The sequence below is a fragment of the Suillus paluster genome (genome assembly GCF_016628075.1).
Source record: "Suillus paluster strain FC165 chromosome Unknown EDB91scaffold_1, whole genome shotgun sequence".
Taxonomy (NCBI): Eukaryota; Fungi; Basidiomycota; class Agaricomycetes; order Boletales; family Suillaceae; genus Suillus; species Suillus paluster.
The window spans coordinates 1,104,766-1,119,836 of record NW_024537561.1 but is presented as its reverse complement, the minus strand read 5'-3'; the positions used below and the strand labels follow the sequence as shown (position 1 = coordinate 1,119,836).

Here is a 15,071-nt window from a genome sequence, read left to right as displayed (position 1 = left end):
GAACGACTGAAACAAATCTGGCAAAGTTGACCAGGTAGCTAGTACATACTATGGTATTTCCCCCCCTACGCAGAGTCACAGACGCGGTTATTGGTCAATTGAGGCAAGTGACTCTAACAATCAACGTTAAATCAACACCGGAATTACAGCCACCGCACCAATATATTACTTACCTTCATCAAGTACTACTCCGTATGCCTTCCGAAGGAGATACGTTTCTTCCCAGAATACAAAGCGTGTTCTACGCCGTATTCGATTTACAGAAGGGACCAAAAATTGTGTATCAGGTTCCAGAAGGTCTCATCGCAGGATCGACAGCAAATCAAAACTCCAATCATTCGGTCACTTCTTCCCCATCTCCATCAATACCTGCCGTTTTAGAACCGGATGTAACGCCTTCTCGAGGGTCGAGTTCGTCTGTTAATTCCCATGGAGGTCGACGTGCGAGTTCTCTCAACGTCCCTTCACCACATCAGCGCTCTGCTTCCTCCAGTCGCGTTCTGTTCAATTTTGATGACATCTCAAAGTATGTGATACCTCCTGGAGAGCTTTGCGGGCGACTGGTTATCTGCGCTACGCGGAGATACCGTATCATTGGCTTTCCTGTATTGCTTCCAGGTAATTACAAGCGGAACTACTTCCAGTACAACGTCTGCTTTGTCTTCGAGCGGTCAGCGGATTTAAGTTGCTATGAACCAATAGTTCGCAAGGTCAGCCGTGTACTGACGGCTTGCGAGGTCAGCTCTTTACCCTGCACGATAAAAACATATATTCATGAAATTGTAGGAAGAATCCTTTTTTCTTTCCTCTTCACAATCATCGCCAGCTATGCATGCCATCCTTGAGCAGCTATACGAGGATTTGAACTCTTATTCTGAAACATCGATACCGATCGATGCCTTCAACTCGATAGAGCTGAAGATCTTCCCCTTTTATCCCAATCCACCACCAGTAAAAGATTGGCAGGTGCCTCTGGCCCTTATCAACTTGCCCAAGCGCATAGAAGACAACTGGGATCTAACAATGAGCAAGGTAGGCCGAGTTGATTTTATAGGTTGACTGTCCTGACAGCCATGCATCAAGGTGTGCAGATATATTGATGGTGTGAACCACGTTAGTCGAATTGCACACCTGGCCGACTGTGATCTTGAGCTGACCCGCCAAGCAATATCTCACTTACTGTAAAATATTTCGTCCCGACCTTAAATCTCACTCTCATCAGATCTTGCAGTTATTATCAAGTCATCATGACTGTCGACATCTTCCAATACTCCAACATGTACACTCTTCGTAAGAATGTACAATGGCTTGCAGACGAGTCCCATGTCAAGGACGAATGTGGACCATACGTCACGAAGCCCGGTTCGTACATAGCTTCAGGGAAATGCCTAGCTCACCTGGGGAGTAGGAAGGGCCGTGCCGGATTGGCCGAAACTTCTGCATTTATATTCGCGACTTAAGTCGGGAAAAACAGTGCTGGATTGGATGGAGACCTACAATGTCCATGAACTTGGTATTGACGTTCGACGATTCACAAGTTTCGGGGTGATCAAGGTATTTTCCAGCAACTGTTCTATGGCCTTTCATTTGAGGTCTTTTCAGGGGTTTTTACAACGGGTACATCGTTGGCCAATTCTACTTCCTGCAGATGTACAGTCGCCAACCCGCAGAAGAAGGCAAAGCCTCTCTTCCTCCGTGTTGAACGCGAGCCCCACAAGTCCTTCGGCTACAATTGGGGAGATTTCTCGATTTAATGGCCGACCTGATGCGTCTTCTGGGGTTGCGCCTGTGGGTGCCGAACAGGTGCTCGGTTCCCCCATAAACCAGATGGAAGCCACACGAGCCCATCACAGAACGAGCGCAGCAGAAAAGGTTCTCGAGCAGCTACGCTCCAAAACACTCCCACGAGCTGGACCCAACCCTACCTTGCGGCAACCTCCTCTTTCCCCAGAGGGTCACGAGCGCAATCACGAGCGCCGTAGCCGTGTCCTGTCTGATACACGAAGGCATTCAGTATTTCAACAGCCTGCAAGTTATACGGCGCCATCATCTAATGTTGCCGGGAGCCAAACCATTGCGCATCGCAATTCATCGGAATTGCAGAACGCGTTTTCGGCAAGGCCACGACCATCACGGTCTCCTTCAACTTCAACTTCTCACATTCATGTCCTGAATTCACAGGGCTCTTCGAGTGTAATGAATATTCCTCCACCCCCTGAATTGTTGCCGCTTCTCGACGGAGATCATCACACGGACGAACTTGGTACGCACTTCGAGGTCGGATGGCCTCAGCTACAACAATGGCTAGTGACTATCGGAGGTGGAAAAGGCGATGAAGATTTCGGGAGAGTGTCCATTATTTATCGTTGATGTGTCTAACATATACGAATCCGTTGCACGGCGTTATCTCTATCTTTGCTGGCACGGGTTCATTTTATTTTGTAACAGGCGATGTATCCACAACATGTTTGCCTCCTGAACCCGCTTTAATTCGTATACCGTTGTCGGTGTCCGCACGACAATACAGGATCGATGTCAGTTGCCACATCTTCCGCATAGTCTCCCCTAATAGAAGGAAGACAGTCGTTCCTCCTATTATGCCTTCCGCATGATTTCAGCTTCGTGCAAATATGGATGATGTTTTCTCTACGACGGAATCCCAAATAAAATTCTCACACGACAAGAATTTTCCTCGGAGTTTTGTCGTGGATATTTTGAGGGTGTCCGTTATGCACCATTTAATACACGAATCCATTGCATAGTGTTATAAAGCATGAATACATATACTTTTGATGGACAGTTCGCTACGCGAGTGTCCGGTTCACATTCACGTAGCCAGTCCCAAGACACGAGTAAAGCAACTCGGTGCTGGAAGGATCTGAAGGATCTGCGGGTGCGATGTTGAAGAAGGTGCCAAAGAAGATCTTGATATCACGGAGAAATTGTATGCTGTCATGATGTGAGCAAGCGATAGAGACAGGAGAGTCAATCATCGCGCACGTTCTAACAGAGGGCTCTCCCATTCTACATCGGCCGACGTCTTCGCTACCTAGTACCATCATCAACAGGACTAGAGATTGATGTTTTCTATCAACACATCCTCCATGTCTAATTTCTGACAAAAGGGTCCTAGTTGCCAATAGAGCTATATCTTCGGGAGTTTTGCCTGGTGTGGATACAGCTTCAGAACAATGTATGGCAGACGTAGTGGACTCCGCAAGTAAGCTTAGTGCGTATCCTGGCGACCTTCATGCAGAATTAATAAAGCAAAAGAAGCGAGTTTAGCTAGCCCACATACTTTCCGCTTTCATCTCCTTTGTAGACGTCGGAGTACAGGTAGATGTCGGGAATGAAGCGGTTGAGAACTGAACGTGATGCGTCGATCATGCGACTAGAGAACTGCGGGTTAACGCGGACGGCATGTCTGGGAGAATACTTCAATATAGCATACTATACACGAAAAGGCAATATGGACGCACGCGATCCCTCGGATTCGTTTGATGCTTCCAGGTTCAACAAAGTTAAGAGTTTTTACTTGTTTAACAACAGGACAGAGGAACTGAACTTCCCCTCCGCCTTCTGGAGGAGCACCACGTTTCTTTATCTGGGTCGCCGGATGAGGGCGCGTGTCATGAATGGAACAGCTGTCTCACCCGAAGCTCCAATCCATCAGAGATACCGAAAAGTTGGAGATGTGGTAGTGTTACAGTGCGAATGAGGTCGACCTGAAGCTGTTAGCAAGCATTAGTGATTTCGACAAGGTATTCCTTACAGAAAGATCATTGTCATCTGTTGTTATGCCTCGCAAGGTCAACTGGAATGGCTTTTTCGAGAAGGGCGCGATCATGATCAGCGGCTCCAAGAAATAACCTATTGAACGCGACAGTGGACAATCATGGGTAATAGGGCCACCGGACACGACTCCTGGTTTGAGGAGTACAGCGGTACCTTGATGGTATGAGTGAATTGCAGCATCACGGACGGTAAAGTACGATCGTACCGGTCACAGAGATTTCAATGACGGACCCATTAGTAATTTTTTCCAGCAGCCGCAGGAGGCTAATTTCGTAGTCTGAGTGATAACGCTGCTTGTCAAGAAACCTCAGGCCGCAAAGAACTCAACACACCTCTCAGACCAGGATTCTTGTCCTCGGAGCGAATTTTATCAATTCTGACATGCTTTCCGGTGAGGATGGAGAAGACTAGACGTTGTCGCAAATATTGGTGCCCACTGAAGTTCACCGATGATCTCGAGTCCATGGATGTAAATCTCGAGGAGAACTTTTGTATTACGTAACGAATTATTGATCCTAGTGGGCGTCTCCTGACGCTACCAGCCAGGTCAATAACATTTTGGTTGGACTCTCCTTTGATCTCCTCGAGCTCACTCTTCTCAATGACTACGGAAATACATGCGAATGGTTCAGCGACTTCAAGCGACTGGCAAGATCGGTATTACCATGTTGACCAGATCCTTGACAGACCTGGGCCTCGAACCGATCCTTCCTTCCTGGCTGGGGATGAGGTGCGTATCCCCAAAATATTCAAGATAACTCGTCTTTGAAAGATGTTCGATAGGTGAAGGACTTTTTACGGAATAAGTGCAAGATTCTTGTCATCGGCGCTGGTGGTTTAGGATGCGAGATACTCGCCAATCTTGCTTTGACTGGGTTCAAGGACATCCATCTCATCGACATGGACACCATCGATATCAGCAATCTTAATCGTCAATTTCTCTTCAGGTATGTTTCATTTGTGAGATGACACGAACTCGGGATCAACCTCCTTAAGACCTGCGGACGTCGGAAGACCAAAGGCCATCGTTGCTGCAGAGTATGTGATGAAACGAGTATCAGGAGTCAAGGTCACTCCGTAAGTTGACACACTCTCGCGCACCGTGTCTGAGACGCGAGGCGTGCAGGTACTACGGCAAGATACAAGACAAGGGCGACGATTATTATATGCAGTTTAACCTCGTGATTTGTGGTCTAGATTCTGTGGAAGCGCGCCGGTGGATAAATGCAACTCTTGTTAACCTAGTGGATCCTGAGAATCCTGAGAGCTTGAAGCCTCTTATAGACGGTGGTACCGAAGGTGAGTAAGTTTCTTTTACCTTCTGCGCGACCTCAATAGCTACGAGAAGGTTTTAAGGGGCAGGCTCGAGTCATCCTTCCGACTGTATCATCATGCTATGAGTGTTCCCTTGATATGCTCAACAAGCCAACTACATTCCCTATTTGCACTATCGCGAACACACCCCGTCTCCCTGAACATTGTATAGAATGGGCCTCTGTGCTAGAATGGCCTCGCGTGCGTGGAGGTCAGTCTCGCTGCACGTCCCATATTTCTTCCATTTCACACGAAAGTAGACGAGAAACTCGACACTGATGATCCTGAGCACATCGGATGGTTGTATTCAATTGCTGTTGCTCGTGCAAAGGAATTCAAGATTGAAGGTGTGACTTGGTCACTTACTCAGGGTGTCGTCAAGAACGTCATCCCTGCAATTGCATCTACTAATGCCATCATTGCCGGTATGTCGGCAGCCAACTCTTATTCGATTGTCTGATGGCAGTGTTCGCAGCTTCATGTTGCAACGAGGCTTTCAAGATTGCGACAAGTTCAGCGGCTTATCTGAACAACTATTTCATGCTTATTGGGACCGAAGGAGTGTATTCGTACACCTTTGAGCATGAAAAGCGGGATCATTGCCCTGTTTGCGGAGGTGAAGCTCTGGAGATGTCAATAAGTCGAGAGTGGACTGTCGAGCAGCTCATTGAACTGTTGACGGAGAAGCAGAACATGTATGTACTCGTTTGTCATTGATATCCAGGACTCACCCTGGCACAGTCAGATCAAGAAACCATCTCTCGCCACGTCAGAGAAACCGATTTATTTCCAGCAACCCCCCCAGCTGGAACAGGCTACGCGCCAGAATTTGGAGAAGAAAATTTCGGAACTTGTCCCTGATGGAGGAGAAGTTATAGTCACTGCTTCGACTCTCCCTTTCAGCTTGTCGCTCATCATCACTTACACGTGATACATATCTTACGATTATACGCAATGTAGCAGTAGACATTCAATTTCAAACATTAGTTCAAACGAAACTAGTCAGTCACGCTGACATTGCGATTATGTAACATACTTGGGACGCTCATTCTCTGAATTTCATTACTTATCCTCGCCCCATTCACTAGACAAAATGCCTAAGGCAGATATCAACAAGGCTGGTTGGGAGCAAAGTGAATTTCCCATTCTTTGTGAAACATGTGCGTTGTCCTTTAGGAAAACTGACCATACCAGACACTGACGCTCTTCACCAGGTCTGGGACCTAACCCGTTCATCCGAATGGTTAGTCTTGACATTTATATCAAGACGGTATACTGACGGCCTAGCGTTATGATTAGTCGAAGCAAGAGTTCGGTCGCTCATGTGGTACATGTGCTCGCCCATTCACGGTTTTCCGATGGAATCCAGGCTCCGGTGCACGTTACAAAACCACTGTGATATGTCAGACGTGCGCCAAAGTGAAAAACGTCTGCCAGACATGCCTTCTTGACCTTGAGTATGGATTACCGACGCAAGTTCGCGACACTGCCCTTGCCATTCAGAATGAAGCACCGACTAGTGACATCAATCGGGAATACTACGCGCAGAACATGGAGAACAAGGTGCGTTGATGTTTAGCATCGGCTCGCACACCTTTGGCTAAGTCACACTCAGATGGAGGATGGCAATCAATCCTTGATGCAAGTTGGGACGCGGGCTACATCTGCTGGGAAGGAAATGTTGAAGCAGCTAGCTCGGACAAACCCGTATTACAAGCGCAACCGCCCACACATCTGCTCCTTCTTCGTAAAAGGAGAGTGCAACAGAGGAAACGAGTGCCCGTTCCGGTGAGCTCACAATCAATGTCCATCTGGTCTCAATCATTGATAAGACTTGCTTTGTCAGACATGAAAACCCCGTTGAGAACGAGCTTTCTCACCAAAATATTCAGGACAGATATCATGGTCACAATGACCCAGTTGCACGTAAGATAATGGCCAATCATTCAGAAGCGCAAGGTTTGAAGCCGCCAGAAGACGAGACTATCGTGAGTGAGATGTTCCCTCTGATAAATCGTTTGACCGTCTGGCACAACAGACCTCTCTATTCCTTTCCTCTCTTCCCGCGTCTGCCACGGAACTTAGCATACGGACTCATGTCGTTAATTCATTACCTCAAATTCCTTCTTCACAGTTGCGGTCGGTCGTTCATGTCGCAAAATCAAGGTGCGCCAGTATGTCTACTTTTCAGTAGTTTCAGAGCTAAGACCCATTTTAGATGTTCATTCGTCAACTTCAAAGACCGCAATTCTGCTGAGAGGGCAGCAGAAGCTTGGGCGAATGGCCTAGACATGGATGGCGAACGAGTTCATGTGAAGTGGGGAAGAAGTAGGGGTTCTCCTAAATCTGTAGCGCCTACGGCGGGACCATCAGCAGTCCCTGCACCTGCATAAACCTGTTTACCTCGGAGGAGGGAATATGTCCATCAGATCGACCCTCATGACATGAGCGCGTCTGTAGCATTCTGTTGTGAGATCTTATAGAAACGCTACTTTGGCCTGGCTTGTTATATTATAGTTAGTGTATGATATACATTATTCGTCTTGAAGAGACGTGCTGTGTGATTGATCGAGCCGTGATGTAAGACAAAATCCTAATAATCCTTGGTTGTTGAAGCTTCCAATCCGACGCGACTGTGGTGACCACATCACTTAACAAACAAGCCACCGAGGCCCATGAATACAAGCCAAACCACATACTCCGCGAAACCAACGCCAGCAAACAGAAAACGTCCGAAATTGACTAAAGCAGGACCAGCTGAAATAGAGGTTGGTGATGCTGCTGCCAAGGGCCAGCGATAAACGTACGACAGACACCACCGATCCCCCATCCCATCCCAAATATTAATGAACCAAGTATGAGCCTCAGGTCGATTTTGGTCGAAGTCGGAATGTTCCATTTGCCACCGAACCTAGGTTGCTCTACGCGTGCATATCGATATAGCAGGGTAGCCAGAGGCAGAGCGCTGCCTGCAAGGAACATGAGCGTTGGATCGAATGCCGAAGACAATGGTGAGATCAAGAATGCTAGAACTTTGTGTGGATCGACCATATTGCCCAGGCGGATGGAGAATGCAAAAGCTAACGATGATAAGAAGCTCGTCAAATAGCGAAGAATGAACTGGGGCATATTTGGCACAAGTTTATCACAAGAATGGATTTGCCAGCTCACAAGTTTCGAACTGTCGCTAGTGTCATTGTTGAGAGCCGTGCACGTGTATGCAAACCAAAGAATGCAAAGGGCAAGAGTTGCACCCACGAATTGTCGTCCCTGGTTATCAAGAGCCCAATCCCAAGACCCAGATATTCCAAGAGCATCTCCGTGGACGAAGTGGGTTGTGGCTACGGCACTTGCAAAGAACGTGGCCGTTGCTACCAGAGAACTTCGAACGCGTTGAATCAACAGAAGTTGAGAAGACGAGCTCAGATCATACCGAAGAGAAAAACGGGACAATCCGCAGATCATATGGCTTGAGAAACAATTAGACGCATGCGCGTGACAGAGAGACCGAGAAGGCAAACCCTGAGGTGCATCCGTTGGCTAGCTACAGGCAAATAAATCAGAACGCCTTCTGAAAACACGCTGCACATACCTTCGTCCCCATACCGACGAGCAACCCAGAAAACGCCATTCTAAGAAGCGAGGACCTGGCCTGGGGCTCCGGGGTGTCCACATCACCGATGATACCAACTGCAATACCTCCTAGAGCCAGACCCATGACGGAAGCCATTGCTGATTTATCTCCTCGAAATGAGCGATGAACGAAGCCAGAAACCCCAAGGACAGATCCATTAAGCACCAGAAGAGAATGAACAGACAACGCAATGCCAATCCCCCCTAAGAGGGCTTGCAGTGGTTTGGGATGGGACTCCGTGATCTGATATAACGACATAATTGAGGGAAAAAATACCGCGAGGCTCTCAGCACTCCTAGGCCTGCTGGATTTTGACTTGTCGATGTGAACAGGGCTTGAAGTCGGATTTTTATCGCATCTCGGTTTGATAAGTATTAGTCTGTTTAGGCTCAACGTTTGATTGATGCTGTTCAGTTATTTGTGTATTGGCTTGTGGGTCCGTGTGAATGATTTTTTTTTTACACTCGGGGCCAACTCGGGGCCCACTTCGCAACTGAATATTGAATATTGAATCCTTATGCTCTTTCGGATACAGAAAAGAGACGACAACGGCGAACGAAATGACATTGATGCCCAATGCCCATGCAGGTCGTTGGAACTTGATCCAAAGAACACACTACTTGCTCTTGAAATAGAAGTACGAAAGAGTCCGAGGCCAGCCTGGACTGGCGCGTCCGAGAGCTGTTACGATATCATAATCAGTGGATCGGCAGATACACCAGAAAAGGGGGATATCGACGAGACAACGATCCCGTCAAGGAAGGCACATCAGGTAATACTCGACGCGCATGTTGTAACCAACCTCAAAAATATTATCCACAGGCATCGGTAGGATCGGAGCAACCGAATCCAACCAAGCCCCGGGCTCCAATCATATGGTATATACCGTGGGGCACTTCCAGAGATCACCCGCATTGCCTGAGCTCGTTGTAACCCTTTCAGAGGTCGTCAGATTCCGCTAGCTCTGGCATATGCTCTGCGATGTTCTTCAGCTGGGCATCGACCTCTGATGTGACAATTCCAGGAGCGTGACAGTCCAGGAGACACTTTCCAATCATCCCCCGCCACTGGAGATGACCTTCAACACCCTCACACTGTATGTTCTCCACTCCTTTCACATCTACGTTCTGTAGACCAGCAATACCCCATGTCGCGTCAGATGCACGTGATAAGACAGCAAGGATAAAATCCGACGTGCAGTAGCCATTGACAAACCGTCCAGACACTAGCCGTCTTACCGAGCTCCATGTCGTTAAGTTGATGGAGACTGGTGTCCCAAAGAGAAAGACGTCCTGTATGAGACCTATAGTCTTCGAAGGTGACAGCTCCGTTAGGCATCTGAGGGCTTCAAAGATGACGAGAGAACCGAGCGAGTAACCAGTGAGGGTGACAGGCCTGTTTCCGAATGCCCTAGAAGCTAGTAGTTCACCTAGAACAGCACCTGTTTTGAGTGCAAGGGCACGAGCATTCATCCAAGGGTTGTCTGATTCAGCGGGTCAGAGATTGAGGGTAGTGCATTATCGTCAGCCGTACATACCAATGATCTTCCCAATCTTCAGCAACGCAACCGGGGACAATGCACTCAGAAGACTGGCGAGGATTGTGCGCTTCAATATTTGTCCTCCCACGTAATTTATGGCCTGAGACTCGATGAGATCGCTCAAGGCACTTGACATAGCCTGCAAGGCCTCTACTTCCTGTACCAATCGTGTCAACTGCGAAACGACTATTGAAACATGTTTTGACTAACCCACTGCAGAGCAAATGTGTCATCTCCACCGAATATTTGCCACGGAGTTGTGACATCTTCAAGAGAGGATATCCATCCGCTGATGCACAATCTGACCGCCAGTGTTTCTTCACTCATCTGCGTTCGTACTGGGAGTACTGCAAGGTCGCTGACTTCTTTCGTGTGACGCCCAACCATTCTCGCCGTAGAGCGTGCGCCGTAAGCACCAAAAAGCGCGCCGCATACAGCGGATGAGCTCGCCAGCCCTGATGCCAATACACCAGCGGCAGTCCCACCAATACCCAGGCCTCCAAGAAGGGCGGTGACTCCTGCACCAACTAGCGGTGCTGCAAGTCCACCAGTGATCCCAATGAGTACACCACCTGCAACAGCCCCGAAGCCTAGGCCGGCGATGCGTAGAACGCGTCCCCTCTCGGCATGCTGCTCGCGAACGCGCTGTGCCTGTTTATGTACTTCCCTCAAGGCTCTTTCAGGATTTTTGAAAGTTGTGGTTACTGTTTGCTCGTCTATAGGTGCCAAGGTGGGTAGAAAAGCCCGTGTATATGCGGAATACTGCTTAGACGTGGTAATGTGGAGGAAGAGAACAGTGTTCATGATCTTCGAGAGGACTCTTGGATCAGGGGCTTTAGGTAACTCCCCTACCGAAGTGTCGGCAAGTGGGTCTAACGTTGGACATTCTACCTTGCCGATGTAACGTTAAACATGGGAGTCGGAGTGACCATGCACTCACCTCCGCCACCAGGCTCTTGGCACACTACCCATGCATTCTTGAGAATTGACTGTCCCCAAGTATTTAGCGCTTGACTGAACTCCAAAGTTCTACTGTCGTTGAAACGACCACTGGGCTGTAGAAGCGCAGCTTCCGTTAAGGCATAGAGTTCTATCGTGTTGCGATATGCAGCCAGGCGACGGAAAAAGTGCAGGAAGACTGTTTCCTGTTCGGACTCGCTGAGATCTGTCGATGCTACCCCAGATGATGCAAGGTTCTGAGTCGACATATCGTTGACTAGCACTCTGGGAGAGGCTGCGCGAAGGTAAGTAATGATGTGCGTAACGAGTACAGATAAGGACCGCAGTCCGTGATCACACCGAATGCTGATTGCACAAATGACACCCTGCCTCATGAAGTTTAGGATGATATGGTCGTTGTCGAACGAGCGATATAACATAAAGTGATAGATCATGTGTCTGAGAAAGCTGTCCAGCAAGTAATAAGATATCGACTGTCCCTCATACAAGATTGGCAGAGTGTGTGTAGCTATTTCGTACATGTCTATGTCCAAGAAGAGATACGAAAGGAGCTCCCCGGCCCCTGCACTCTCGCCCAGCAGGATCAAGTTAGTGAAGTAATGGATGGAAGCAAACTCTGAAGACACGGTCAACAAGAATTACATCGGGGAAAAAATGAGCATACCGAGATGTCTGCAGCAGATATCGGACACGTGAAACTGGCGGGAATGCTCACCGTCGGATAAACCACCCAAGATAGGATGCGTAATCCAAGCTGAACAAAAGATAAACAAGAGTGAGGACATCATTCATTAATAACACATCGTGCGCGCACGGACCGTGATATCAATGGTGAGCGAGATATCTTGCACTGCTCCATTCACACCGCATTTCGTGGCGAGATCAGATATGATTTGTGTGCTTGAAGACATGTTTGTGCTGAATTCAACTGCAAATGGGAATGTGAAGTTGGTTTGTGAGTTGGCATTGAATGTGATGCCAGTCTGATTGCCGGTTCCGACAAGAGTATTGTTAATGGGGTAATATGCCTGATAAATTGTGAGCGATGATACGAGGGAACAGTACTTGACCTACCTTTGCGTCTATGGACGTGAAAGATATGGAAAAGTAATTTGGGTTGGTAACACTGTACTTCGGTCATGAAATGGATGAGACAATGTGCACGGTCAACTTACGCAATGTCAACGCCCAGGTTGACTATGATGCTTCCCGACCCCGTTTGAACCTGACAGAAATGAGAAAAGTATGCAAACATCTAGCAAGGCTGCCTTACTGCACTTTGATTGGTAGATGTTCCTACGGTGCCAACAACTGCATCTGGAGGACGGACCCACTGCAAGAACATTAAGTATATCGTCGATATTTCCCTTATGCAAGGCTCACCATAATTAACGCAAGTAGTATGCTGACAATGAAGAAGACGACGACCATCAACGTGCAACAGCAGAACCTCCCTATGCAGCTACCTCGGCTGCCCTATAAACGATGCTCAGCCCCAGGAGTCCCCAAACGAGTGAGACATCGTATTACTCACCTTTGTCCATAGGCCACCGGTGTTTCCATATCTCCAGCTCTTGAAATCCCGAGGTTGGCTTGTGAAATGCAGTCAGATGCGTCAGAAATCCTCCAAGAGCTAGTAACACACCGTCCAGTTTTTTTCGGAAACTTCGATTGGTCATGAGGGATCGCTCCCTGTGCTGCTGGCGCATATACTCGTGGGTTCGCATTGGGGTCATCTCTATACTCTCCCATTGTTTGTGGATCAAAGTCGCCTTGGTCGTATGCCTGGTGTGGTTGCCTGCTATCATAGGCGGCGTCACCATACTGCTGGTTGTAACCGCCGCGCTGCTGGTCAGAATATGGGTCTCTATACTGGGCCATGGTAGACGGATGATGTATGATGCAAAGACGGAGCTGCTGCGGTAAGACTTATGACGGCCAAATTCCGGCTGTGTTTCACAATTGCGCAGTTGCAAAGTGGCGCCATCAATTTGCTATGGAGTGTTACTTATTTAGGAGTCGGGGATACTTTTGGACAGGTTTTGGACACGGGGTTCGCTCGGGGATGATCTCATTTATGTAAAGAGTACTCAAGCAACGCGCAAGTGGACATTTCATTGCATACCCGATGGAGAGGATTGTACGATATATAAGAGTATATAAGGTCACCCGAATCCATTAGCACCCCCTGACACGAATGGCATCCTATGTCCTCCAGACGAGGTCCCTGGAACGTTAGAGGATGTTACTGCACCTGCGCCAGTATTCGAACGTCCATGTGAAGATGGTGGTATGAAACGGTTGGACTGGAGTGAGCGCATTTGGTCGGATGTCTGACCAGTGAAGTGGGTACCACTAGCGCGATGTGGGGTCTGCGGGACAACGAATGAGCGCTGTTGAGGCCTGGAAGCCAATGGCGGAGGTCGCTGGTGGGCCATTTGTGGTTCAGCAGTCTGGGCGTTTGACGTCTTTGTGGTTCTTGTGTCCGTTGAGCCCATCGCGGGTCTGAAACGACCTCGTGAACCTGGTATCGGTGGGGGTGGAGGTGGCATAGAACGATGTCCTTGTTCGCCGGACGTTAATCGCAGGTGGCGAGTAGGTACCGATTGTTCGTGAGAGAGCTGTGCAGCCTGCATGCGTGATCCCTGTTCATCATTATATGCATATTGTCTGATATGCACCATTCAAATCAACGAGTGAGGTAAAATGATCGATATTCTTACTCCGCAAAACGACTCGTTCCAGGTCGTTCCGGCTGACGTGTCTGGCTTGAAATTCGTTCATGATCTTGACGAGTGAAGTTTGGTTGTTCCCCGAGCGGCAAGGTGATTCTGTTTGGTCCGACTGGGGTGACGATGGACCTTGGGCTGGAGCTTGCCTTGAAACTGGCCCCGTAGTCGCCAATGGTTAGATCTCCAGCATAAATGCGATCTTTCACTTACTCGCGCATATCAGTCATCTGACGCTTGCCATTCGCGTTGGGAAAAGATGAGGGTTCCTGAGTATGAGCAGGGCCGAAGCCAGAAGGGCACTGGCGTAGACGCTCCACTTCTCGCCGCAAGCTGTCTACTTCTCTGTACTCTCAATTGAGGATTAGCGGTCTTACAAACTGTTAAGCTACGAACTTTCGAAGAGCCTTCCTCTCCGCTCGAATACGTTCACACGTCTGGCTAAGCTGGGAACAAGCTTGCCGATAGTAGCGGATGAGACCGGCGAATGTGTCTTGCTGAAACTTGTGCAGGTTGAAGTCTGAACAGCAGCGAAACTGTGTCAACAAGACTCACTTTTACAGCGTTTGCTATCGAATCCAGTGAATAAGGAAGAGTTCTAAACCAGTCTGACATCGGGGGCTCCAGCTGTGTTTTTGATACGAAAAATAAGCCAAACATGTCCCAGTGAAGAAACAAACATACATCTCGGTGTAGGGGAACCAGTTGTATGTTCTGGCCGTTGCATTGTGCACAACTCTGATCTGGCTCTCATTGGGGGAGTCAAGAAGTCAGTACGAATTTCCAAGATACAAAGTTCGAGGCATCTTACTGAGATGGTTGTTGCAAAGAACATGGCCGCATTCTGTGATCCAAAATGGAACAGGAGGAGGTCCGCCCCGATCGTTCGATATGAAAGGAAGATGGCATATGGAGCAGTCGACGAAGTCCCAGAAATCAAACTCTGGTTCCTGTTCTGCTTGCGCGTTTCCGTTGTTGGACATGGTATCGTCTAAGTGGAAGGTCAGAACATCTACGATGCTTATCTCGATAATAGACGCCCATATTATGTAATTTCATTGGGACGCGAAGGAGAATTATAGTTCTTTTCCAGTGCTCA

The 15,071-nt window shown here is 48.3% G+C and overlaps 8 protein-coding genes across 8 annotated transcripts; 3 read left to right on the top strand and 5 right to left on the bottom strand.

The window, feature by feature from the left end:
* Positions 1–194: 194 nt before the first annotated feature.
* On the top strand, positions 195–2,370 carry EDB91DRAFT_1233396 (nitrogen permease regulator 2-domain-containing protein; the record flags this gene model as incomplete). Its single annotated transcript, XM_041321094.1, has 6 exons — positions 195–737; positions 787–1,032; positions 1,084–1,181; positions 1,232–1,362; positions 1,409–1,554; positions 1,603–2,370. The coding sequence occupies 6 exons, from the start codon at positions 195–197 to the stop codon at positions 2,368–2,370; spliced, it is 1,932 nt and encodes a 643-aa protein (XP_041184443.1).
* Positions 2,371–2,587: 217 nt separating this feature from the next.
* Positions 2,588–4,372, bottom strand: EDB91DRAFT_27206 (RNA 3'-terminal phosphate cyclase/enolpyruvate transferase). Its single transcript, XM_041326664.1, has 8 exons — positions 4,128–4,372; positions 4,001–4,072; positions 3,773–3,948; positions 3,654–3,725; positions 3,480–3,604; positions 3,299–3,424; positions 3,001–3,246; positions 2,588–2,949 (listed from the first exon to the last, which is right to left on the bottom strand). The coding sequence occupies exons 1-8, from the start codon at positions 4,258–4,260 to the stop codon at positions 2,805–2,807; spliced, it is 1,095 nt and encodes a 364-aa protein (XP_041184442.1). The 5' UTR covers positions 4,261–4,372; the 3' UTR covers positions 2,588–2,804.
* Positions 4,278–6,104, top strand: EDB91DRAFT_1093589 (uncharacterized protein). Its single transcript, XM_041316824.1, has 8 exons — positions 4,278–4,525; positions 4,579–4,742; positions 4,792–4,872; positions 4,922–5,094; positions 5,144–5,320; positions 5,370–5,534; positions 5,585–5,804; positions 5,851–6,104. The coding sequence occupies exons 1-8, from the start codon at positions 4,397–4,399 to the stop codon at positions 6,038–6,040; spliced, it is 1,299 nt and encodes a 432-aa protein (XP_041184441.1). The 5' UTR covers positions 4,278–4,396; the 3' UTR covers positions 6,041–6,104.
* EDB91DRAFT_1093584 (uncharacterized protein) lies at positions 6,105–7,623 on the top strand. The gene is made up of 7 exons (XM_041316823.1): positions 6,105–6,269; positions 6,324–6,352; positions 6,409–6,672; positions 6,725–6,897; positions 6,956–7,097; positions 7,148–7,275; positions 7,328–7,623. The coding sequence occupies exons 1-7, from the start codon at positions 6,203–6,205 to the stop codon at positions 7,500–7,502; spliced, it is 978 nt and encodes a 325-aa protein (XP_041184440.1). The 5' UTR covers positions 6,105–6,202; the 3' UTR covers positions 7,503–7,623.
* EDB91DRAFT_1093581 (uncharacterized protein) lies at positions 7,624–9,131 on the bottom strand. The gene is made up of 5 exons (XM_041316822.1): positions 8,702–9,131; positions 8,631–8,653; positions 8,543–8,578; positions 7,917–8,491; positions 7,624–7,866 (listed from the first exon to the last, which is right to left on the bottom strand). The coding sequence occupies exons 1-5, from the start codon at positions 8,999–9,001 to the stop codon at positions 7,757–7,759; spliced, it is 1,044 nt and encodes a 347-aa protein (XP_041184439.1). The 5' UTR covers positions 9,002–9,131; the 3' UTR covers positions 7,624–7,756.
* Positions 9,132–9,252: 121 nt separating this feature from the next.
* Positions 9,253–11,640, bottom strand: EDB91DRAFT_1093575 (DUF726-domain-containing protein). The gene is made up of 5 exons (XM_041316821.1): positions 11,583–11,640; positions 11,224–11,517; positions 10,494–11,170; positions 10,281–10,440; positions 9,253–10,226 (listed from the first exon to the last, which is right to left on the bottom strand). The coding sequence occupies exons 2-5, from the start codon at positions 11,489–11,491 to the stop codon at positions 9,682–9,684; spliced, it is 1,650 nt and encodes a 549-aa protein (XP_041184438.1). The 5' UTR covers positions 11,492–11,517; positions 11,583–11,640; the 3' UTR covers positions 9,253–9,681.
* EDB91DRAFT_1093568 (uncharacterized protein) lies at positions 11,641–13,221 on the bottom strand. The gene is made up of 9 exons (XM_041316820.1): positions 12,889–13,221; positions 12,778–12,835; positions 12,627–12,719; positions 12,517–12,576; positions 12,419–12,468; positions 12,318–12,369; positions 12,062–12,271; positions 11,908–11,997; positions 11,641–11,859 (listed from the first exon to the last, which is right to left on the bottom strand). The coding sequence occupies exons 1-9, from the start codon at positions 13,122–13,124 to the stop codon at positions 11,827–11,829; spliced, it is 882 nt and encodes a 293-aa protein (XP_041184437.1). The 5' UTR covers positions 13,125–13,221; the 3' UTR covers positions 11,641–11,826.
* Positions 13,222–13,297: 76 nt separating this feature from the next.
* EDB91DRAFT_1093561 (uncharacterized protein) lies at positions 13,298–14,962 on the bottom strand. The gene is made up of 7 exons (XM_041316819.1): positions 14,784–14,962; positions 14,657–14,721; positions 14,528–14,599; positions 14,369–14,475; positions 14,186–14,317; positions 13,967–14,128; positions 13,298–13,913 (listed from the first exon to the last, which is right to left on the bottom strand). Exons 1-7 carry the CDS (start codon positions 14,953–14,955, stop codon positions 13,409–13,411), a joined length of 1,215 nt encoding a protein of 404 aa, XP_041184436.1. The 5' UTR covers positions 14,956–14,962; the 3' UTR covers positions 13,298–13,408.
* Positions 14,963–15,071: the final 109 nt, after the last annotated feature.